At 42.2% G+C, this 23276-nt stretch overlaps 3 protein-coding genes across 3 annotated transcripts in view; all 3 read right to left on the bottom strand.

The window, feature by feature from the left end:
- The window catches only part of slc35a1 (solute carrier family 35 member A1), a 15132-nt gene extending 12291 nt beyond the window's left edge, over nt 1-2841 (bottom strand). The window contains exons 1-3 of the mRNA XM_066677710.1: nt 2682-2841; nt 1345-1522; nt 1-144 (exon numbers count right to left, since the gene is read on the bottom strand). The exon at nt 1-144 is cut by the window's left edge and continues 16 nt beyond it. Coding sequence (XP_066533807.1) covers nt 1-144; nt 1345-1522; nt 2682-2691 — 332 coding nt within the window. The 5' untranslated portion in view covers nt 2692-2841. The remainder of the gene's footprint in view (nt 145-1344; nt 1523-2681) is intronic.
- A 490-nt stretch (nt 2842-3331) lies between these two features.
- zgc:101562 (C2H2-type zinc finger protein) lies at nt 3332-5306 on the bottom strand. Its single transcript, XM_066677640.1, has 2 exons — nt 4845-5306; nt 3332-4331 (listed from the first exon to the last, which is right to left on the bottom strand). The coding sequence occupies exons 1-2, from the start codon at nt 4855-4857 to the stop codon at nt 3757-3759; spliced, it is 588 nt and encodes a 195-aa protein (XP_066533737.1). The 5' UTR covers nt 4858-5306; the 3' UTR covers nt 3332-3756.
- Nucleotides 5307-6222: 916 nt separating this feature from the next.
- LOC136702469 (verrucotoxin subunit beta-like) lies at nt 6223-12906 on the bottom strand. The gene is made up of 5 exons (XM_066677539.1): nt 12809-12906; nt 11548-11604; nt 10330-10462; nt 8611-10247; nt 6223-8033 (listed from the first exon to the last, which is right to left on the bottom strand). Exons 2-5 carry the CDS (start codon nt 11569-11571, stop codon nt 7962-7964), a joined length of 1866 nt encoding a protein of 621 aa, XP_066533636.1. The 5' UTR covers nt 11572-11604; nt 12809-12906; the 3' UTR covers nt 6223-7961.
- Between the last annotated feature and the right edge of the window lie 10370 nt (nt 12907-23276).

Here is a 23276-nt window from a genome sequence, read left to right as displayed (position 1 = left end):
TCCAGGTTACTCAGGGCCAGGAAGGCCATGTTGTTCTGAACGGCGTAAACCAGCGACGGCACGCTCAGCTTCAGCAGCTCTTTAGGACTCCGCAAAATATTCTCCACCAGGGTGCTCCTCCACCTGCTGCACCCCCCGGATTCTCTGAGTGAGAGAGAGAGACACACACACACACACACAGTGACGGAGATGAAAATGAGAACTTTTTCACAGCTGCAAATTTAATTTTGGAAACTGTACCTAATGACACACAGGTTATTTCACCCAATCAGAGACGGCCCCATACTCAAGGGCTGTGACATCACATCCACTACGGCCCCCTGAATTCCCGGCCTGGTCCTGAACCTGTAGAGGATTCCAGGTGCAGTGTGTGGTGGTCTTCTCTTTGAACTCTTAGTAAAACCTTATAAAAGGTGCCTTTTGCACAGAGCCTTTGATCTTTCCCCTTTCCCCTCTGCTGCGTTAGAGCCAGTAAATCAGGGCAGTATCTGTGTGTTAAAGTGCACAGGAGTGTGTTCTTACTTCCACTGAATCGTCACTGGACCCAGGGCTCCGGCCTTCACAGATATCTCTGAGTCTGTATCTGGACCAAGCCAAGGTCAGTCACTGGTGAAGGGTGGGGTTCTGGAGCGTTACAGATACACACTACACGCACTTTCAAAGTTTAAAGCGTCTCTGTGTAATATTCTCCACTCTTTGGTCATTTTAAAGTGACTGTGTGTCGTATTAAAATCACATTCATCATTTCCTTCAACAGAAAAGAACCTAAGACTGAAGCCGTGTGGAGAGTGAGGAGTTTATTGGGCGCTGCGTTGGTTCTGAGCTCCATCAGGAAAAAGACTGTGATGGGTTTGTTCTGTTCTTGGGGACAGTACTGTGTCCTAAAGTCCGTGTGAGTGTGTGTTTAGACCAGTTACAGATGGTACGCACGCCGTGGACTTTCCCTCACATTGTCAGCTCTGTGTGTGTGAGTGTGTGTGTGAATCCCAGGGAGAGTAGACTGTTTGCTCAGGGTTTAAGGAGTGAAGTGTCTGTTTTAGTGTCTCTCTGTTTGCTCTCGGTCTCTGGGTGTAGTTGTTGATCCAGGATTAATCTGCAGCTCTGTGTTTCCTCATGGACACTGTACAGTTCACACTGGATAATAACTGGTTAAAACACTGGATAATAACCAGCTGCTGATGAATTCATAACAGATACTGAATAATTAATTGTAGATGCAGTTTCAGCAGGTAACTGACACCTAGTGGCCTGGATGTATTAGAGATTCTGTACTGAAAGTTTATTTAAACATGGCCACCCCTGGCCCAGTGTGTGTGTGTGTGTGTGTGTGTGTGTGTGTGTTACCTGGCGAGCATGACGAGGCTCAGCAGGAGTTTGATGATCTCCGTGAGACACACGGCTGTTGTGGAGAAGTAAAGGTCAGACGACACTGTTCTGGTGAACCTCAGAGCCACGGTGTACGCCGCCGCCACCAGCGTCATCACCACCAGGCAGTAGAGTTTAAACACCACACTCACCGGCTCTGAGACCACACAGGAGAACAGCAGTCAGAGAACCTCAACACGCTCCGAGGAGAACCCTGACCATCAGCTTAAAACATTTGTAGGAGAACCCTAAACATGAGCTCAACGTTCTTGTAGGAGAACCCTAAACATCAGCTCAATGTTCTTGTAGGAGAACTCCAAACACCAGCTCAACGTTCTTGTAGGAGAACCCTAAACATCAGCTCAACGTTCTTGTAGGAGAACCCTAAACATCAGCTCAACGTTCTTGTAGGAGAACCCTAAACATCAGCTCAATGTTCTTGTAGGAGAACCCTAAACATCAGCTCAATGTGCTTGTAGGAGAACCCTAAACATCAGCTCAACGTTCTTGTAGGAGAACCCTAAACATCAGCTCAATGTTCTTGTAGGAGAACCCTAAACATCAGCTCAATGTGCTTGTAGGAGAACCCTAAACATCAGCTCAACGTTCTTGTAGGAGAACTCCAAACACCAGCTCAATGTTCTTGTAGGAGAACCCTTAGCATCAGCTCAATGTTCTTGTAGGAGAACCCTAAACATCAGCTCAATGTTCTTGTAGGAGAACTCCAAACACCAGCTCAATGTTCTTGTAGGAGAACCCTAAGCATCAGCTCAACAATCATGTAGGAGAACCCTGACCATCAGCTTAAAATGCTTATAGGAGAACCCCAAACATCAGCTCAATGTTCTTGTAGGAGAACCCCAAACATCAGCTCAACGTTCTTGTAGGAGAACCCTAAACATCAGCTCAATGCGCTCAGAGAGGAAACCTAAATATCAACTAAACACACTTACAGGAGAACACTAAACATCAGCTTGACGTGTACTTGGAAGTGAACCCTAACCCTAATTCAGAGGAGAACACTTCCGGCTGATTCTCTTATTCATAAGAGACAATTATTTACAGAAACACTCAGATGCAAATTAAGTGAGAACAATAATAAACAAAAATACATTTTCAGAGAAACTTAAACTTTGGTCTGGTTTTTAAACGTTAAGAAGTTATTTCAGTGAAGAGGTTTATAGTTTACTGAGGTAAATCCGAGCAGAGTGGTAGATATATGTAATGAACCTGAGTGTTTATTGTCCGTTCCACCTTAAACGCCGCACTCAGAGCAGGGCGATTTAAGGTGGTATTTCAGGTGTCTGTTCACTCACCGCTCGCCATCGCGCCGCGGAGGATGCCGTCAGAATTAAAGCGAATAAACCCGCGGTCTCTGCGTCCATCAGCGAGAGACAGACACCGAGAGACGGAGACTGGACAGAGAGAGAGACAGGTCACTGTCTGACTGTTTAACCCATCAGCTGACTTTCACAATAAAAGTCCTTAGGAAGTTTGGCCCCATTCCAACTCTCACAATGCAGCTGACACTTTAGAAAAAAATGATATTAATTTATAAACATCTCTCCCTCTCTCTGTTCTGTCTGCCGTTATGTTTTGTTGTGTGTAAAAGTGTGTAGTTGTATTTGTGTGTGTGTGTGTGTGTGTGTGTGTACTCAGTTCCCCGTTACTGTAGTCTGTAATAGAATACATTTTGGAGCGAATAATAAATTAATATATAAATGATCACATTAAATGTTATAGAAACTAATAAATAAATAAAACTCCAATAAGCGGATGATACATAAATATTTAATTGACCTAAAAATATTGAACACCCAAAGTGTTTATTTTCAGCGGACACTCACACTCTGAGGTAAAAAAAAAAACAAAACAAAACATGGAGCTGAGGTAAATCCACAGTCAACGGGGACTTCTTTAATGAGAAACACAAGTCGAAGGAAAGAGAAATACTGGACATGAAGGAGACGGGGGAGAAAATAGCTTCTTTTAGAAACAATAAACACGAATAAACTGAAAAACTACATTTTAGTCTTTTAATTAAAATACTATTTTTTATATTAATAATAATTAATAATAGAAATGAACAATAACAGACACGTCACACCTTACGTCACCGCTAATAAACTATACACACATTATTTCAGCGAGTGATGTTCTGGAAAAGGACTACCTTTAAAACACTAGAAGGCGCTGTGGCACGCATCTGCCAAAAAACGACATTATCAAAATAAAAGTCACTAGTAACTGCGGTCATAAAATAAACAGAATTTCAGCACGTGTTTATTCAGGCTGTTCGAGCTCACACAAGTAAACAACAACATTCTTTGGAAAGGTGACAATTGTAATTTCAACTTCAACTTGAAAACGGTTTGACTGTGTGCTTGTGGTTTAACATTTAGTCGAGTTCTGCGCAGGCTTCTTTCCTCCTTTGTTCCCAGTATGAATTTGCTGGTGTGTTTTGAAGTGGTCCGCCCGAGAGAACCTCTTGCCACATTTGGAGCAGGTGTGTGGTTTCTCTCCAGTGTGAATTACTATGTGTTTTTTTAAGGTTCCACTCCGTACGAACCCCTTTCCGCACCAGAAGCAGAAGTGGGACTTGAGTCCAGTGTGAATTTTGGAATGCACTTTCAGTTCTTCTGCAGATCTGAAACTCTTGTCACAGCCGGAGCAGGGGTGTGGCTTTTCTCCAGTGTGAATCCTCAGGTGAGTTCTGAGTCGGCCCGGACGAACAAACCCTTTGCCGCACTGTTCACAGCGGTGACGTCTGTCGTCAGAGTGGGTTTGCTGATGTTCCGATAACTGATCTTTGCTCCGGAAGCTCTTCTTGCAGACGGAGCACCGGTGAGGCTTGGATCCGGTATGAATTCTCAGGTGAATGTTGAAGTGTCCGATCTGAGAGAAGATCTTCCCGCAGTGAGGACAGCTGTGGCTCTTTGGAGGACTTTTCTCCTCAGAAACAGTTCCTTAAGGAAAATTTAAATAATGCCATGAACAAACACAAATGCTTTGAGTTTTTTTATTTTTATTTTTTATAAATATTAAAAAAAACCTCTTAAAGTGTCCAAAAAAAAAAAATTCTAACAGGAAACCTTTAATTTTTTAATCAAGCTCCACCCACATTATTCCGATTGGTGTTACACAGATTAATAAGCTCCTCCTCAATCACTACTTGCTCTGTTGGTGCACATGCATAAGTCCCACCCACCAAAATAAGCCCCACCCACATCTGACCTTCACCTGTACTCTAAGCTCCGCCTACACCCCTGCCCACTCAGACTCCACCAGCTTTAATCTGATTGGCTGTAGTCAGTTTTGAGTTTTTCAAACGGAAAGCTTTTAAAACCAACTGATAATTTCTTAATAAACAAACACTGTGTTATTTATTTATTAAAGAATGTAACAAAGAGCAGGAATGTAAAAAATAAATCAGACAACCGCACAAACATCAAGGAGATAAACACAGAAACATCACTCACCTTCATCCATCATCAGAACAACAGCAGCGCAGCGTCTGATCTCAAAACCTTATCACGTCTGATTCAAACATCAAACACCAACCTCTAAATCAAACGTCTGATCCCAACATCTAATCTAATCCTGCACTGAGCACTTAAACTTCTTAAACACCTGACTCAAACTCCAGAGCAAGCACAGGTATAGCAGTTTTCAAGATAAAAGTCCTGCTAGCTGACCACTCTCCAAGTCTGTCCCCAGATATTTGGGGGGACCCTTGGTTCTGGAGCCGTCCCGGTTTCACCTTCTACATTCACAAGACTGATTCTGGTGTGTCAGAGGGAGCTGTGTTTTTTTTGAGACCGAGGAGAAGTGTGTGTGAAGAAGAGGAAGTGAGCAGTGGTGGGTGGAGGAGTGTGTGCAGGGGACCGGATGTAACCGTTGCTGATGCAGCAGCTGAAGCAGAGAAGGGGAAAGTTTGGACGCTGAGGAGAGACACTCTCACCCTGAGGCTCACATTCAGTGCAGAGTTTACACCCAACTGTGAACTTTATTCTCACACTGAGCATGTGGGTGTACAGCAGCTTTCAAAATAAAAGTCCTTCAAGTGTCATTTTTCTGCAAGAATGTTCTTCAAACGTCTTTATTGTGGAAAATAAATGCATGGAGTTCATTTTGTGACAAAACATTAGAGAAAAGAAGATCATTTTTGTGAAGGGACATCAGACTCAATTCAAACATTAAAAAACCTGCTCTACAGCGCCCTCTACTTCAGAAACTCTCAGTTCTGATGGGTCCTTACCTTTGCCTTGAGTCTCCAGCCTCGAGGACAGGGACATTATGTTTCTCTAGTTGCAGATTAAAGAGATTAATATTTAAACCTGGGCGGCACGGTGGAGCAGCAGGTGGTGTCGCAGTCACACAGCTCCAGGGGCCTGGAGGTTGTGGGTTCGATTCCCGCTCCGGGTGACTGTCTGTGAGGAGTTGGTGTGTTCTCCCCGTGTCTGCGTGGGTTTCCTCCGGGTGCTCCGGTTTCCTCCCACAGTCCAAAAAACACACGTTGCAGGTGGATTGGCGACTCGAAAGTGTCCGTAGGTGTGAGTGTGTGAGTGAATGTGTGTGTGTCTGTGTTGCCCTGTGAGGGACTGGCGTCCCCTCCAGGGAGTATTCCCGCCTTGCGCCCGATGATTCCAGGTAGGCTCTGGACCCCCCGCAACCCTAAATTGGATAAGCGGTTACAGATAATGGATGGATGGATATTTAAACCTAGAATATAAACCTGCTCAACAGCGTCCTCTACTTCTCTACCTTCAAAACCTGTATTTTGTTTCAACATAAAAAAAAAAAATAGGTGTGAGGGTGATATCAAGACAACTTTGGTGACATTAATGAATTTCTTTATTGACATTCACAGCAAATCTACTCTCAGATCCGTCAGTGTTTGTGTTTATAGCAGAAGCAGAAGCTAATATACACTTCAACACTGTTCATTTCTTACTTTAATTCAGTTTTAAACTTTGTACAGAATGAGCAGTTACATCACGACAGAGCCATTCCTTAAAATATTCACAAGAGTCATCATTGTTGGATAAATGTGGTCAAATTTAAAGCACTAGGCAGTTTCACCAGAGCGCCTGTCTGTGTTATTAAAGCCGACTTAGATGGCCACCAGAGGTCGCAAAATCCCAAATCCTGACCAGTGCAGCAGTGCATTAATCAAGACGACCTCCAGTGGCTAAACAGGTGAATCACAACAATATGAGAATGCACTTGTTATTTTTAATCATGTTTTTCGTATTCTACATTTACATCTATTTGTATTATTTAGGAAATAAATCATTGCCTACTGCACCTTTAAGATGTAGTTTGTTTTAGAGATTAAGGTTTGAACTGTATTCATTCCTCCGTGAAATGCAACATGCAGATCTCTGTAAAAACAGGAGAGACTAAAGAACTGAAAAGAAAGAGGCTCTAATGTACATGTAAAATCTCAGTGTGCAGAGGTCAGAGACCACCCTTTAATTCCTTTGATTTTCAGCTAAAACCCGCCTTGAAATGCATTATAAATAAGTTATTTATTTTTAGAGTCAGGAAAGAAAGTAGAAACGGTGTCTGAAACCAAACGTTCTGAAGAAACTTCAGCAACTCCTTTTACTTTTCTAAAGGCTCATTTGCATTTTCTCACAATCCACTGAGCCGTTTATGAATACAGAGAGCTATGGATCTTGAGGGATTCTGATTTATTAAACACATTCTGGTCTTAGGCCCTGAACACACGGAGCTGTTTATTTTTAAAAACTAATGTTGCGTCCACATGCTCCATGCTCTGAACCCTCTCCCAGGAGGAGGTGTGTGGAGACGCCGTGGTCTCTGTTCTTGTGTGGACGAGGAAATCTGATCTTTTCTGAAACGCTGACGTCACACACTCCTCACTCCCTCCACAGAAACAGAGAGAGGAGGATCTGAGTCTTTAAGTAAAAATGGAGGAAGGAGAGGGGGTCTCTGTAATCTTTCATTATAAAACTGTGGAGAACAAAAGAACAGAATAAAAGATCTGGAGATGAAACGGGGCGAAAGTGCACAGAGACCATTTTTCTGACAGTGTTTAGAAGATGTAGAGCCCATAACAACTGTACCACACCTGGTAGAGGAACAGTTTTGTTACAGTTTGGGTTCCACATTCTCTATGTGTTTTGATGATTATTTATTTATTTATTTATTTATTTATTAAAAACCTGATTCAAACCCCAGTGCAGGTAAAAACCTGCTTAAAAATGTAATTTCCTTTCAAAACTTATACATGCACCACACTCAGGTTCCTTTTAAACTTTACAAACCTGCTCAACAGTGCCCTCTACGTCTGAAACAGAACTCTCGGTTCTGATTGGTCCTTACTTTGTGAGCACCCTTTGAAATCGCTAAATGAGAAACAGTCGAATGTGCTTTTTGGGACAGGGCTCATGTATTACTCAATGTCTGTTTTATCTGGAATGTGATTAACAGGTGGTCTTTAACGTTTGTACAGTTGTGTATGTGGATTAATGGCTATATCCGAGTTGTGCAAAGTCTGGTGCTAACTATACAGTTCATCTTTGTAGAGAGCAACCTCTGCGTGGAAGAGCTGCATTCTTGAAGGGTTTTTATTTACTGCCATTTTCTCCCGTCGACTTCTTGCCCTCGAGGCTCGGTATGGGTTTGGTGTTGATGAGGAGCTGCGAAGGAAGGAATTCAGCAATTAGTCAAACATTCAGAAATATCCACAAATACTTGAATGTTAATTCTGAGAGTGAGTTACAGAACATAACTCCAGACTCTACTGGACTCTACTGGGCTCTACTGGACTCTACTGGTGTCTACTGGTGTCTACTGGACTCTACTGTTCTCTACTGGACTCTACTGATCTCTACTGGTCTCTACTGGACTCTACTGGACTCTACTGGTCTCTACTGGACTCTATTGGTTTCTACCGGACTCTAACAGTCTCTACTGGATTCTACAAGACTCTACTGGTCTCTGCTGGACTCTACTCTCTGTTTGGTCCTTGGTAGGTAAGCTAAAAAGTCAAGTAGCGTCGAGTGCACTAGGGCATTATAAGGTTTCCTTGTTTTCTCTTGGATTGATTACGGATGGCTGTGGCATCACTGGTTGATAAACTGTACATTGTCTTAAACTTTATTTACAGATATAATTTCAAAGCAGTGCTTCACAAACAGGAAAAAGTGGGGGACATTGCTCTCATGTTGTAAAACTTTTATTTTGAAATCGAAATGGTTCGAAATGGTTCCTTACCTTGGCGTTATGTTTTCCGAAATGGAACTCGTAGGTGCTGTCAGGGATCAGGTCTGTAATGACTAGGAGCTCTTGCCCTGTTGGCCAGGTCATCTTCTGCTCCTGGCCCTTGTCGTTGCCGGACACTTTATTGTAGCTGAAAGGGAGATTGCTGGACTTTGTTGAGCTTTTCATGGTGATGCTGCCAGTGTCTACATTTATGATCTCGGGCTCGTACTTGTTCTGGTAGTTGACGTAGTCCAAGTGACAGTTGGTGTAGAGTCGGACGGCGGCTCCGGCAGTGAAGGGATAGTTGATATAGCTGATGATGGACAAGTTCCGATCAGCTGCCCCTTTGTTAAAGGCTTTGAGAGACTCCCTCATGCTCTTTGAGACTTCTGCAGACTTGTACCAGGGCGTTTTCTTCTGGTTGCTCAGTGGCTCATCGGGTAAACCTTCCATTCTGTTAAACTTCTCAGAACGCAGAAAGATCTCAAGGTCCTTCAGGTACAAGTCGTCTTCCCCGAGGGAGGTGAACACGAATGCCCAAACGCTTTTGTTACTGGGATCGAAAAGCATTTTGTCAATGTCTTCTGGAGCTATGACTTGGGCTTCTGGCACGTGAATGTCATCAATGTACGATTTGACAATGCTGACCTCTGTCTCTTTCTCCTTCAGCCACTCGTCCATGTTGGTGTATGAAAAGGGAGATTCTGCGAGAAGCTTGAAGAGCTTTTCCAGCTTTTCCTCCTTCTCCTCTCCCTTCCTGATCTCAGGCAGGAGTTTCATGAGGTTCTCCTTCAACACCAGCACATACTTCTGAATCTTGGCCTCAAAGGTCTTCATCTTCTGAGCGGTGTCCGAGGCCTTGATGAGGTCACTCTCTCGGATCAGGTCGTTTGCTCTCATCTGTGCCTTGTTCACCAGCTCCATGATGCTCTGCAACTTATTGCAGTTGATCTCGCTGATTTCATGCTTGAGCTTCGGAGCCGAAGACATGACTTCCTTGAGCGGCACCAGCCAGAATTTCTTGGGCACGGCTTTCTCCCTGTTGGACCCCAGCAGTTTGGGAAGCTCCCTGTAAACTTTCACGGCCTGCTCGAAGTTGGCAGGGTTTTCTTCCAGATCAAAGTCACCGTAGAAGGTGCAAGCAAAGTTCTGCACTTTCTTCTTCTCTTCCTCAGACATCTCCACCTTCCCCTCAGCTGTGACTGGAATTACGTTCATCTTATTTAGCATGGTTTTGAGGTTCGCAGAGATGGATTTCTTCTCAGTCTCAGTGGTCGCTTTTTCACTAAACACCATCAGTGCTTCCGCTCCGTACTCCACTCCGGTAATAACGTGGGTGGCACTTAGTTTATGAATATTTTTCTTCTTTCCCATTTGGCTTAAGTTCAGATGCTCTGTCCTGGTCATGACATGATACTGGATGGTTGCTCGGCACTCTCGGACAGATGTCGATGTGTCATTCATGTAGCTGGACGAACCTTCGACCTTCACCAAGCCTGCGTACACACTCATGCTGAGAGAAGAACTTAATTTTAACAACTTCGTTTTCTCTTCAAGTGAATCGGACAAAGATATGTTGACAAACGTCTGCGGCCTCTCGCTCACAACCTTGTTCTTCTCAATGTTCTCCATGTCCCACAGGTAAACTCCTAAAAACGACAAGAGTCCATTAGAACAATGGCGGAGAATCTCCTGAGAAGTATTAGGCAAACATTTACAGTGAACTCAGACCTGGAACATAGGACTCATTGCGGCAGTCGTACAGCATTCCCAGATGAAGATGTCTCCCGACTGAAGCGACGGTGATTGTCTTGTCTTTCTTCATTTCTCCACGTTTGGAGAATGTTTTTCTATTAACCAGATTCTAGGAAAAACACAGGATATCAGACTTGTTTACAAGTGGTTTAGTGTGAGTCGTTGTCTCACATCAAAAGAATCAATTGGAAATGAGTCCTGAGTCATTGGAAATCACAGTCTGAGATGTGAGTCTGAATCAAACCCTAACTCTGAGGTTGTGAATCTGAGTCATATATGGAGTCTGATGTGTGAGTCTGAATCAAACCCTAACTCTGAGGTTGTGAATCTGAGTCATATATGGAGTCTGATGTGTGAGTCTGAATCAAACCCTAACTTTGAGGTGTGAATCTGAATCATATACTGAGTCTGAGGTGTGAGTCTGAATCAAACCCTAACTTTGAGGTGTGTATCTGAGTCATATACAGAGTCTGAGGTGTGAGTCTCTATCAAACCCTAACTCTGAGGTTGTGAATCTGAGTCATATATGGAGTCTGATGTGTGAGTCTGAATCAAACCCTAACTTTGAGGTGTGAATCTGAATCATATACTGAGTCTGAGGTGTGAGTCTGTATCAAACCCTAACTTTGAGGTGTGTATCTGAGTCATATACAGAGTCTGAGGTGTGAGTCTCTATCAAACCCTAACTTTGAGGTGTGTATCTTAGTCATATACAGAGTCTGAGGTGTGAGTCTGTATCAAACCCTAACTTTGAGGTGTGTATCTTAGTCATATACTGAGTCTGAGGTGTGAGTCTGAATCAAACCCTAACTTTGAGGTGTGTATCTGAATTATATACTGAGTCTGAGGTGTGAGTCTGAATCAAACCCTAACTTTGAGGTGTGTATCTTAATCATATACAGAGTCTGGGGTGTGAGTCTAAATCAAACCCTAACTCTGAGGTTGTGAATCTGAGTCATATACTGAGTCTGAGCTTTGAGTCTGAATCAAACCCTAACTCTCTGAGGTGCATATATAGGAGGCAGATCTCTAGTCATCAAGTTGGGAGTCAAATTGAAAGCTGTTGGAAAGGATGTCCAAGTCAAGTCCTGAGCCCTTTAGATTTAAAGACGTTTGAGTTGGTTTGGAGGCATCGGGGCGTAGTGATACATGTCATAACACCTGCATTATATCAACCTCATCACAGTGTCTTACCTTGAGCCCTGAGATCTGTGCCATTTCTTTTCAGAATGTGTCATAACAACCTGGTATCTGCAAAAACAAGAGTCTTAACTTTACATCTGAGCTGGCAAACACCACTGATAACGGGTCAGGCGTGTGGGAGAGAGGGTTTGTATGTGTTTGTGTAGCTCTGTGTCAGTCTCGATGAAGGGATTATGTAGGAGTTGTGTCATTGTAGTTATACTGACCGTAGAGAACTGATTTTAAACTCATGTGTGTTTAAAAAAGTGTGCACTGAAAGTCAGACACCACCCTGTGATTTATTTAATTTTGAGCATTTAATATAAATTCATTCTTCAAAAATAGCAGGGAAAATATGTTAAAGACCAAATCTATCAGTAGCTTCTTGAATATATCGTCTCTTACCATCTGTGCTCTCTAACGCCACCTGTCTTCCATGCTTACAAACTTCAATCAGGCAAAGCTTCCCTAATATTCACTGGATGAAGCTTGGGGATGTTTAACTTCAGCAGTGGCTGATTGTATTTGGTCGAGGGAATAATGAAGGCTGATAAATGGACATGTTTAATCTGTGAAATAGGAATTCTGCAGCAAGATAATGAGCCTAAACACACCGCTAAATCAGCCATGACCACACCCCAGAGCCCACGCTTCAGCATCACTACGAGTGATCCCGGCCATTCCCAGAGTTATTGGAGTTTTATTGATGTTAAAGTGTGAGCTCTAGAGCGGCCAGTCCTCAGCTTCTTTGTGAGATCCGTAGACTGTGATTGGCTTAGAGTTGTTATCTTGCTCTAAAGTTACATTTTTGTGAGAGAAATATAAAATGCTAAATTAACTTTAAGGACTAAACTTCGGAGGCACAGCCACAGGTTTCTCTGATGAAGGCAAAGTCTGAACACAGTCCACACTGAAAAACTGTAATAATATTTAAATAAATAAAATTCTTTTATTAAAAAAAATCAATGTGAATGCTTCTGTGTAATTATCTGTTAAAATAATTTTTTTCTCATTTTTAACTGGAATTAAAAGAAAGGAATGTGTTGTAAATTATATTTAAAAAATATATAAAGCATAATTTAAGCATAAGACTATGGTGTAAAGTACATAATATGTCCCTTTGTTTCTTTAAAACTATAATAATAATAATAATATAATAATAATAATAATAATAATAATAATATAATATCTTTGATTGTAGAATATGTTTAAAATAATGTTAAAATATTATTATATAAATAAAAACTTTCGTAATTAAAGTTCAGTGCCGTACCTGGGTGTGATGTCATCGGCCGTCCGTCATCCGATGGTTTCTCAGCGAAATGGAGAGGGTTTATATAACTTTGCTGTGTGTAGAACCATTGGGAGTGGCATCAGAAGAGGATGCAGTGTGTGTGTGTGTGTGTGTTTCAGTGTAAAAGAATATACATTTCCAACTAAACTCCTTGTGTTTACACTGTGTTTGTTTGAACCTGACTGGAGTCACACGGCTCCTGATCCTTAGTGTGAATATTCACTTTATTATTACTGCCATTTCAGATTACAATTATTACACCATCAGAGGCTCTTCAGAACGTAATCAATGTCCAGAGCACGTTATTCCAGCCGCAGGTTTATGACAATACACTCCAATACATTCCTCTGTGATTCACAGCTGATGCTCCAGGAGCCAGACTCAGGATAGATATAGGAGAGGAGAGGAGAGATATACTCAGGAGAAGAGCCTTGGAGAAACACCCTAAATGTAAATATCATTTGATGAAATGAAGTCCATTGCTTTTATTCTGGCACCAGGTTCAGATCAATGAAGAATGCAGATGTTTAAAGTGGAGACGACCCCTGGCATTAACTTTGGATTAAGTTTTAATGTCATTTTAAAGAGTGATTACATTTTTAACTGAAATATTGAACGTAAATTGAACAGAATTATTATTATTATTATATAATAGAGTTGTATAAATATGTATATTTTTAAATATTCTTTATCTACTTTGAAATATTAAGGAAAAATTACAGAAACTTTAGGCTTTTTTTCAAATATGAAAAAGTCATTATTATTATTAATAATTATAATAACAACAACAATAATAACAATAAAAACAACAATAATTACAATGATAGCATCATCATCAACAGCAACATCAATAATAATAAAGTACAATAAAGTGAAATGATTGAAGGCTTTAATTTACCTGCAGCGGCGATGTTCCTGAGCAGTGAACACTTTTAGAACGTGTTAAACTTTAATTAACAGTGAAATATTATAAAGGTTTTATAAACAGTAATTAGTCCCTGACGAATGTGGAGAAGCCGCAGGACGAATATGGATCAGGTTATGAATAGTTTGCAATACTTTTATACACCTATAAATATGAATATTAATTAACCTAATGGTAAATAGTAGCAGCTTAAAACGGCTCTGTTTTTTTTTTTATTGTTGTTGTTGATTTAGCTTTAATTTTTCAAGAGAAAAACGACCTGGTTACAGTCTCAGACCAGTTCTGATCAGTTATTATAGCTCTGGGGGGAAGGTCTGTGTGAGTGTGTGTGTGTCTGTGCGTGTATGTGTGAGTGTGTGTGCGCGTGTGAGTGTGTGTGTGAGTGTGTGTGTGTGTGTGAGTGTGTGTGTGTCTGAGAGAGTTTGTGTGAGTGTGTGTGTGTGTGTGACTGAGAGTATGTGTGAGAGTGTGTGCGTGTGTGTGTCTGAGAGTATGTGTGAGTGTGTGTGTGTCTGAGAGTATGTGTGAGTGTGTGTCTGTGCGTGTATGTGTGAGTGTGTGTGCACGTGTGAGTGTGTGTGTGTCTGAGAGTATGTGTGAGTGTGTGTGTGTGTGTGTGTGTCTGAGAGTATGTGTGAGTGTGTGTGTGCGTGTGTGTATCTGAGAGTATGTGTGAGTGTGTGTGTGTGTGTCTGAGAGTATGTGTGTGTCTGAGTGTGTGTGTGTGTGTGTGTGTGTGTGTGTGTCTGAGAGTATGTGTGTGTGTGTGTCTGAGAGTATGTGTGTGTCTGAGTGTGTGTGTGTGTGTGTGTGTCTGAGAGTATGTGTGTGTGTGTGTGTGTCTGAGAGTATGTGTGAGTGTGTGTGTCTGAGAGTATGTGTGAGTGTGTGTGTGTGTGTGTGTGTGTCTGAGAGTATGTGTGAGTGTTAGAGGGGCTGCTGTATTCTGTGTCTGATGTTCTTAACCTTTCTTCAGTGGTGAGTTACTGGAGCTGTGTTTTTACACTGGATCAAGATCTAGGCCTTGATTTTAACACATTAATCAATCAATCAATTAATCAATCAATCAGCCTTTATTTAAACACATTTACATTAGACAGGAACGCTCCAGAGAACACAGTTCCTCTGTTCCACACACAGGTTAGACACGAGTTAGACAGAGATGAGACACAGGTTAGACAGAGATAAGACACAGGTTAGACAGAGATAAGACATGGGTTAGACAGAGATTAAACAGAGATAAGACATGGGTTAGACAGAGATAAGACATGGGTTAGACAGAGATAAGACACAGGTTAGACAGAGATAAGACACGGGTTAGACAGAGATAAGACACAGGTTAGACAGAGATAAGACACGGGTTAGACAGAGATAAGACATGGGTTAGACAGAGATAAGACACGGGTTAGACAGAGATAAGACACGGGTTAGACAGAGATAAGACACAGGTTAGACAGAGATAAGACACGGGTTAGACAGAGATAAGACATGGGTTAGACAGAGATAAGACACAGGTTAGACAGAGATAAGACACAGGTTAGACAGAGATAAGACACGGGTTAGACAGAGATAAGACATGGGTTAGACAGAGATAAGACACGGGTTAGACAGAGATAAGACACGGGTTAGACAGAGATAAGACACAGGTTAGACAGAGATAAGACACGGGTTAGACAGAGATAAGACATGGGTTAGACAAAGATAAGACACAAGTTAGACAGAGATAAGACACAGGTTAGACAAAGATAAGACACAAGTTAGACCGAGATAAGACACAGGTTAGACAAAGATAAGACACAAGTTAGACCGAGATAAGACACAGGTTAGACAGAGATAAGACACAGGTTAGACAGAGATAAGACCCGGGTTAGACAGAGATAAGACACGGGTTAGACAGAGATAAGACATGGGTTTAACAGAGATAAGACACGGGTTAGACAGAGATAAGACACAGGTTAGACAGAGATAAGACACGGGTTTAACAGAGATAAGACACGGGTTAGACAGAGATAAGACACGGGTTAGACAGAGATAAGACACGGGTTTAACAGAGATAAGACACGGGTTAGACAGAGATAAGACACGGGTTAGACAGAGATAAGACACGGGTTAGACAGAGATAAGACACGGGTTAGACAGAGATAAGACACAGGTTAGACAAAGATAAGACACAAGTTAGACAGAGATAAGACACAGGTTAGACAAAGATAAGACACGGGTTTAACAGAGATAAGACACAGGTTAGACAGAGATAAGACACGGGTTAGACAGAGATAAGACACGGGTTGGACAGAGATAAGACACGGGTTAGACAGAGATAAGACACGGGTTAGACAGAGATAAGACACGGGTTGGACAGAGATAAGACACGGGTTAGACAGAGATAAGACACGGGTTAGACAGAGATAAGACACGGGTTAGACAGAGATAAGACACGGGTTGGACAGAGATAAGACACGGGTTAGACAGAGATAAGACACGGGTTAGACAGAGATAAGACACGGGTTAGACAGAGATAAGACACGGGTTAGACTGAGATAAGACATGGGTTAGACAAAGATAAGACACAAGTTAGACAGAGATAAGACACAGGTTAGACAAAGATAAGACACAAGTTAGACAGAGATAAGACACAGGTTAGACAGAGATAAGACACGGGTTAGACAGAGATAAGACACGGGTTTAACAGAGATAAGACACGGGTTAGACAGAGATAAGACACGGGTTAGACAGAGATAAGACACGGGTTAGACAAAGATAAGACACAAGTTAGACCGAGATAAGACACAGGTTAGACAAAGATAAGACACAAGTTAGACCGAGATAAGACACAGGTTAGACAGAGATAAGACACAGGTTAGACAGAGATAAGACACGGGTTAGACAGAGATAAGACACGGGTTAGACAGAGATAAGACATGGGTTTAACAGAGATAAGACACGGGTTAGACAAAGATAAGACACAAGTTAGACCGAGATAAGACACAGGTTAGACAGAGATAAGACACAGGTTAGACAGAGATAAGACACGGGTTAGACAGAGATAAGACACGGGTTAGACAGAGATAAGACATGGGTTTAACAGAGATAAGACACGGGTTAGACAGAGATAAGACACGGGTTAGACAGATATAAGACACGGGTTAGACAGAGATAAGACACGGGTTTAACAGAGATAAGACACGGGTTAGACAGAGATAAGACACGGGTTAGACAGAGATAAGACACGGGTTAGACAGAGATAAGACATGGGTTAGACAAAGATAAGACACAAGTTAGACAGAGATAAGACACAGGTTAGACAGAGATAAGACACAGGTTAGACAAAGATAAGACACGGGTTAGACAGAGATAATACACAGGTTAGACAGAGATAAGACACAGGTTAGACAGAGATAAGACACGGGTTAGACAGAGATAAGACACGGGTTAGACAGAGCTAATACACAGGTTAGACAGAGATAAGACACAGGTTAGACAGAGATAAGACACGGGTTAGACAGAGATAATACACAGGTTAGACAGAGACAAGACACAGGTTAGACAGAGATAAGACACGGGTTAGACAGAGATAAGACATGGGTTAGACAAAGATAAGACACGGGTTAGACAGAGATAAGACATGGGTTAGACAGAGATAAGACATGGGTTAGACAGAGATTAAACAGAGATAAGACATGGGTTAGACAGAGATAAGACATGGGTTAGACAGAGATAAGACACAGGTTAGACAGAGATAAGACAAGGGTTAGACAGAGATAAGACACAGGTTAGACAGAGATAAGACACGGGTTAGACAGAGATAAGACATGGGTTAGACAGAGATAAGACATGGGTTAGACAGAGATAAGACACGGGTTAGACAGAGATAAGACACAGGTTAGACAGAGATAAGACACGGGTTAGACAGAGATAAGACATGGGTTAGACAGAGATAAGACACAGGTTAGACAGAGATAAGACACGGGTTAGACAGAGATAAGACACGGGTTAGACAGAGATAAGACACAGGTTAGACAGAGATAAGACACGGGTTAGACAGAGATAAGACATGGGTTAGACAAAGATAAGACACAAGTTAGACAGAGATAAGACACAGGTTAGACAATGATAAGACACAAGTTAGACCGAGATAAGACACAGGTTAGACAAAGATAAGACACAAGTTAGACCGAGATAAGACACAGGTTAGACAGAGATAAGACACAGGTTAGACAGAGATAAGACACGGGTTAGACAGAGATAAGACACGGGTTAGACAGAGATAAGACACAGGTTAGACAGAGATAAGACACGGGTTAGACAGAGATAAGACATGGGTTTAACAGAGATAAGACACGGGTTAGACAGAGATAAGACACAGGTTAGACAGAGATAAGACACGGGTTTAACAGAGATAAGACACGGGTTAGACAGAGATAAGACACGGGTTAGACAGAGATAAGACACAGGTTAGACAAAGATAAGACACAAGTTAGACAGAGATAAGACACAGGTTAGACAAAGATAAGACACGGGTTTAACAGAGATAAGACACAGGTTAGACAGAGATAAGACACGGGTTAGACAGAGATAAGACACGGGTTGGACAGAGATAAGACACGGGTTAGACAGAGATAAGACACGGGTTAGACAGACATAAGACACGGGTTGGACAGAGATAAGACATGGGTTAGACAGAGATAAGACACGGGTTAGACAGAGATAAGACACGGGTTAGACAGAGATAAGACACGGGTTGGACAGAGATAAGACATGGGTTAGACAGAGATTAAACAGAGATAAGACATGGGTTAGACAGAGATAAGACATGGGTTAGACAGAGATAAGACACAGGTTAGACAGAGATAAGACAAGGGTTAGACAGAGATAAGACACAGGTTAGACAGAGATAAGACACGGGTTAGACAGAGATAAGACACGGGTTAGACAGAGATAAGACATGGGTTAGACAGAGATAAGACATGGGTTAGACAGAGATAAGACACGGGTTAGACAGAGATAAGACACAGGTTAGACAGAGATAAGACACGGGTTAGACAGAGATAAGACACGGGTTAGACAGAGATAAGACATGGGTTTAACAGAGATAAGACACGGGTTAGACAGAGATAAGACACAGGTTAGACAGAGATAAGACACGGGTTAGACAGAGATAAGACATGGGTTAGACAGAGATGAGACACAGGTTAGACAGAGATAAGACACGGGTTAGACAGAGATAAGACATGGGTTAGACAGAGATAAGACATGGGTTAGACAGAGATAAGACACGGGTTAGACAGAGATAAGACACAGGTTAGACAGAGATAAGACACGGGTTAGACAGAGATAAGACACGGGTTAGACAGAGATAAGACATGGGTTTAACAGAGATAAGACACGGGTTAGACAGAGATAAGACACAGGTTAGACAGAGATAAGACACGGGTTTAACAGAGATAAGACACGGGTTAGACAGAGATAAGACACGGGTTAGACAGAGATAAGACACGGGTTTAACAGAGATAAGACACGGGTTAGACAGAGATAAGACACGGGCTAGACAGAGATAAGACATGGGTTAGACAAAGATAAGACACAAGTTAGACCGAGATAAGACCAAGGTTAGACAAAGATAAGACACAAGTTAGACAGAGATAAGACACAGGTTAGACAGAGATAAGACACGGGTTAGACAGAGATAAGACACGGGTTTAACAGAGATAAGACACGGGTTAGACAGATATAAGACACGGGTTAGACAGAGATAAGACACGGGTTAGACAGAGATAAGACACGGATTAGACAGAGATAAGACACGGGTTAGACAGAGATAAGACACGGGTTAGACAAAGATAAGACACAAGTTAGACCGAGATAAGACACAGGTTAAACAAAGATAAGACACAAGTTAGACCGAGATAAGACACAGGTTAGACAGAGATAAGACACAGGTTAGACAGAGATAAGACACAGGTTAGACAGAGATAAGACACGGGTTAGACAGAGATAAGACACGGGTTTAACAGAGATAAGACACGGGTTAGACAGATATAAGACACGGGTTAGACAGAGATAAGACACGGGTTAGACAGAGATAAGACACGGGTTAGACAGAGATAAGACATGGGTTAGACAGAGATAAGACATGGGTTAGACAAAGATAAGACACAAGTTAGACAGAGATAAGACACAGGTTAGACAGAGATAAGACACAGGTTAGACAGAGATAAGACACAGGGTAGACAGAGATAAGACACGGGTTAGACAGAGATAAGACATGGGTTTAACAGAGATAAGACACGGGTTAGACAGAGATAAGACATGGGTTAGACAGAGATAAGACACAGGTTAGATAGAGATAAGACACGGGTTAGACAGAGATAAGACACGGGTTAGACACAGGTTAGACATAGGTAAGACATGGGTTAGACAGAGATAAGACAATGGTTAGACAGAGATAAGACACGGGTTAGACACAGGTTAGACAGAGATAAGACACGGGTTAGACACAGGTTAGACATAGATAAGACATGGGTTAGACAGAGATAAGATATGGGCTAGACAGAGATTAGACACGGGTTAGACACAGGTTAGACAGAGATAAGACATGGGTTAGAAAGAGATAAGACATGGGTTAGACAGAGATAAGACACGGGTTAGACAGAGATAAGACACAGGTTAGACAAAGATAAGACACGGGTTAGACAGAGATAAGACACAGGTTAGACAAAGATAAGACACAGGTTAGACAGAGATAAGACACTGGTTAGACACAGGTTAGACAGAGATAAGACATGGGTTAGACAAAGGTTAGGCAGAGATAAGACATGGGTTAGACAGAGATAAGACATGGGTTAGACAGAGATAAGACACGGGTTAGACACAGGTTAGTCATAAATAAGACAAGTTAGACAGAGGTTAGACAGAGATAAGACATGGGTTAGACAGCGATAAGACACAGGTTAGACAGAGATAAGACATGGGTTAGACAGAGATAAGACATGGGTTAGACAGAGATAAGACACGGGTTAGACAGAGATAAGACACGGGTTAGACAGAGATAAGACATGGGTTAGACAGAGATAAGACATGGGTTAGACACAGGTTAGACACAGGTTAGACCGAGATAAGACATGGGTTAGACACAGGTTAGACACAGGTTAGACCGAGATAAGACATGGGTTAGACAGAGATAAGACATGGGTTAGACAGCGATAAGACACAGGTTAGACAGAGATAAGACACGGGTTAGACACAGGTTAGACAGAGATAAGACACGGGTTAGACACAGGTTAGACAGAGATAAGACACAGGTTAGACAGAGATAAGACACGGGTTAGACTTAGGTTAGACAGACATAAGACACGGGTTAGACAGAGATAAGACATGCGTTAGACACAGGTTAGACAGAGATAAGACACAGGTTAGACAGAGATAAGACATGGGTTAGACAGAGATAAGACATGGGTTAGACAGAGATAAGACATGGGTTAGACATGGGTTATACAGAGATAAGACACGGGTTAGACACAGGTTAGACAGATGTAAAATAGAGGTAAGGGCTGTGATCTGCATTCCGAGACCTGTTTAACTTTAGGACTTATTTCAGTTCCTCTGAACTCAGCCCTGTGGTTCTGAGGAGCTGCTGAACCTGTTTTTTAGAGCGAGAGACGGGATCCGTTAACTGTCACCGAGAGTTTGTCTTCTCTTCTCAGGAAGGCGGACGTGTTTTATTGGCTAACCATCGCGCTCACATTCCAAGAGTGTTTTTCATTAAATAATACAGAAGGACACTGTTGAATCTGATGGAGCTTCGCCAAAACAAACTATAAAATCCATCCATCCATCCATCTGCAGTGACAGTGAGATGGGTTATGTTTGTCATTCATTTGACTTACTGCACCCCACACCATGCCACCCTGGGTTGGTTCTGAACAGAACCCTGAACACTTGAAGAACTTTGAAGAACTTGAAGAACTTTGAAGAATGATCAAAGGGCTCTCTGCACCATGACGGGGTTCTTCAGATCAAATGGTTCTATACAGCACCTTTTAGAGATGTGTTTTCTTTACGGCACCAAACACAGTTCATTTAGTGTAACAAGCTTGACACTTGTTGACACGTGACAATAATAGAACCCTTTTCTAAAAGGTGCTGTATAGAACGCTCTATACAAAATTCTCCATCAGTCTGAAGAACCTCTTCATGATGCAAAAAAAAAAACCTTTAGTCATGCGAGAGGTTCTTCAAGTGTTCAGGGTTCTGCACAGAACCATTTCTTTAATAAAGAGCCCTTGTAGAACCATCATTTCTAAATGTGTGGAGGAGGATGGATCTGGAGAGAGTTAAACCCATCAGCTGCTGTTCCTTTCACCATTTGGAGGAAGAAGAATGTACTTTTCCTCAGAACTTTCTCCGTGGAGTGAACAGAGTAAACACTCCCCCTGGGCGCGGGCTACAAAAACATTCCCAAAGAACTGACAGCAGGTTAAACCTGTTCATCCCACAGTAACAACACTGTCCTAGCAGACACCAGGCCACGGGCCAACAACCGCCATCTCCGTTACACCCCCCCAGCCCTGCAGGGACAGTACGCCGTCCTTTATTAGTCATAGCTTCAAACAGAAGATACGTTCTGGTATAGGCTCAGCCTGTTGTTCCCACAATGGGGGTGCAGCAAGGCAAATGAAGGAGAAACATAAAGGTGATGTCATCCAATCAGAATTTATTGGTGGTTAAACAATACTCGAAGCCTCTGATACTGTGTGTGAAACTGTTCTTCTGGTGTGACTTCAAAATCATTTAAAAATTCTGCAAAAGCCTTCAAAGGTTTATTTTAGCACAATAAATTAGGCAAGTTCACAAAGAGCCGATTCACAACGAGCCGACTCACAAACAGCCGACTCACAAACAGCCGATTTACAAAGAGCCGATTCACAAAGAGCCGAATCACACAGAGCAGATTCACAAAGAGCCGAATCACACAGAGCAGATTCACAAAGAGCCGACTCACAAAGAGCCGACAACGTTTCAGCCTTCATCAGGTCAGTGGTAACACCTGCTGGAGTCCTCCTTCCACAAGGGGCATCATTATCACACCTTCTTACCAAAACAACCAGGAAGAAACACACACTCTTCTACACTTATCACAAAAAAAGTCAGAAACAATCATCCTCATAATTAACTGTAGTTAAGGTCCTTTGTCCGACGCTCATCAGATGTGTGTTTACTGTTTGAATGAAGCTGAGTCAACTCTGTGATCTCTGTTCAGTTCAGAAACAGAAGCAGATGTGTGTCTTTGGCAGCACAGTTCACTAAAGTGGGCCAAACCGAGCAGGTTCTGACAGATCGAGCTCCGAATTCCTGAGCTGTGTTTGTTTAATCAGAGGATGGTGATTGGCTGTCGACTTCAGAAATCACTGCTGAGTGTGTCTCACCCTCGCTCTATTCTCTCTGCTGCTGAGCTCTCGTCTGTTTTTCTGATGTCATTTGTTCTGTGTATTCTCATGTGCTCTGTGTTCTTGAACTATGCGAATA

The sequence above is a fragment of the Hoplias malabaricus genome, chromosome 7 (assembly GCF_029633855.1).
Source record: "Hoplias malabaricus isolate fHopMal1 chromosome 7, fHopMal1.hap1, whole genome shotgun sequence".
Taxonomy (NCBI): domain Eukaryota; kingdom Metazoa; phylum Chordata; class Actinopteri; order Characiformes; family Erythrinidae; genus Hoplias; species Hoplias malabaricus.
This window is presented reverse-complemented; position numbering and strand designations above follow the sequence as displayed.

What these genes read in the sequence shown, in the direction of transcription:
- LOC136702469 (XM_066677539.1), bottom strand. Translation starts at nt 11,571, where the DNA reads ATGGCACAGATCTCAGGGCTCAAG. An exon ending in CACAGATCTCAGGGCTCAAG is followed by an intron (nt 10,463 to 11,547) that starts GTAAGACACTGT and finishes TGTTTTTCCTAG; the next exon opens with AATCTGGTTAATAGAAAAAC. An exon ending in CAATGAGTCCTATGTTCCAG is followed by an intron (nt 10,248 to 10,329) that starts GTCTGAGTTCAC and finishes TGTCGTTTTTAG; the next exon opens with GAGTTTACCTGTGGGACATG.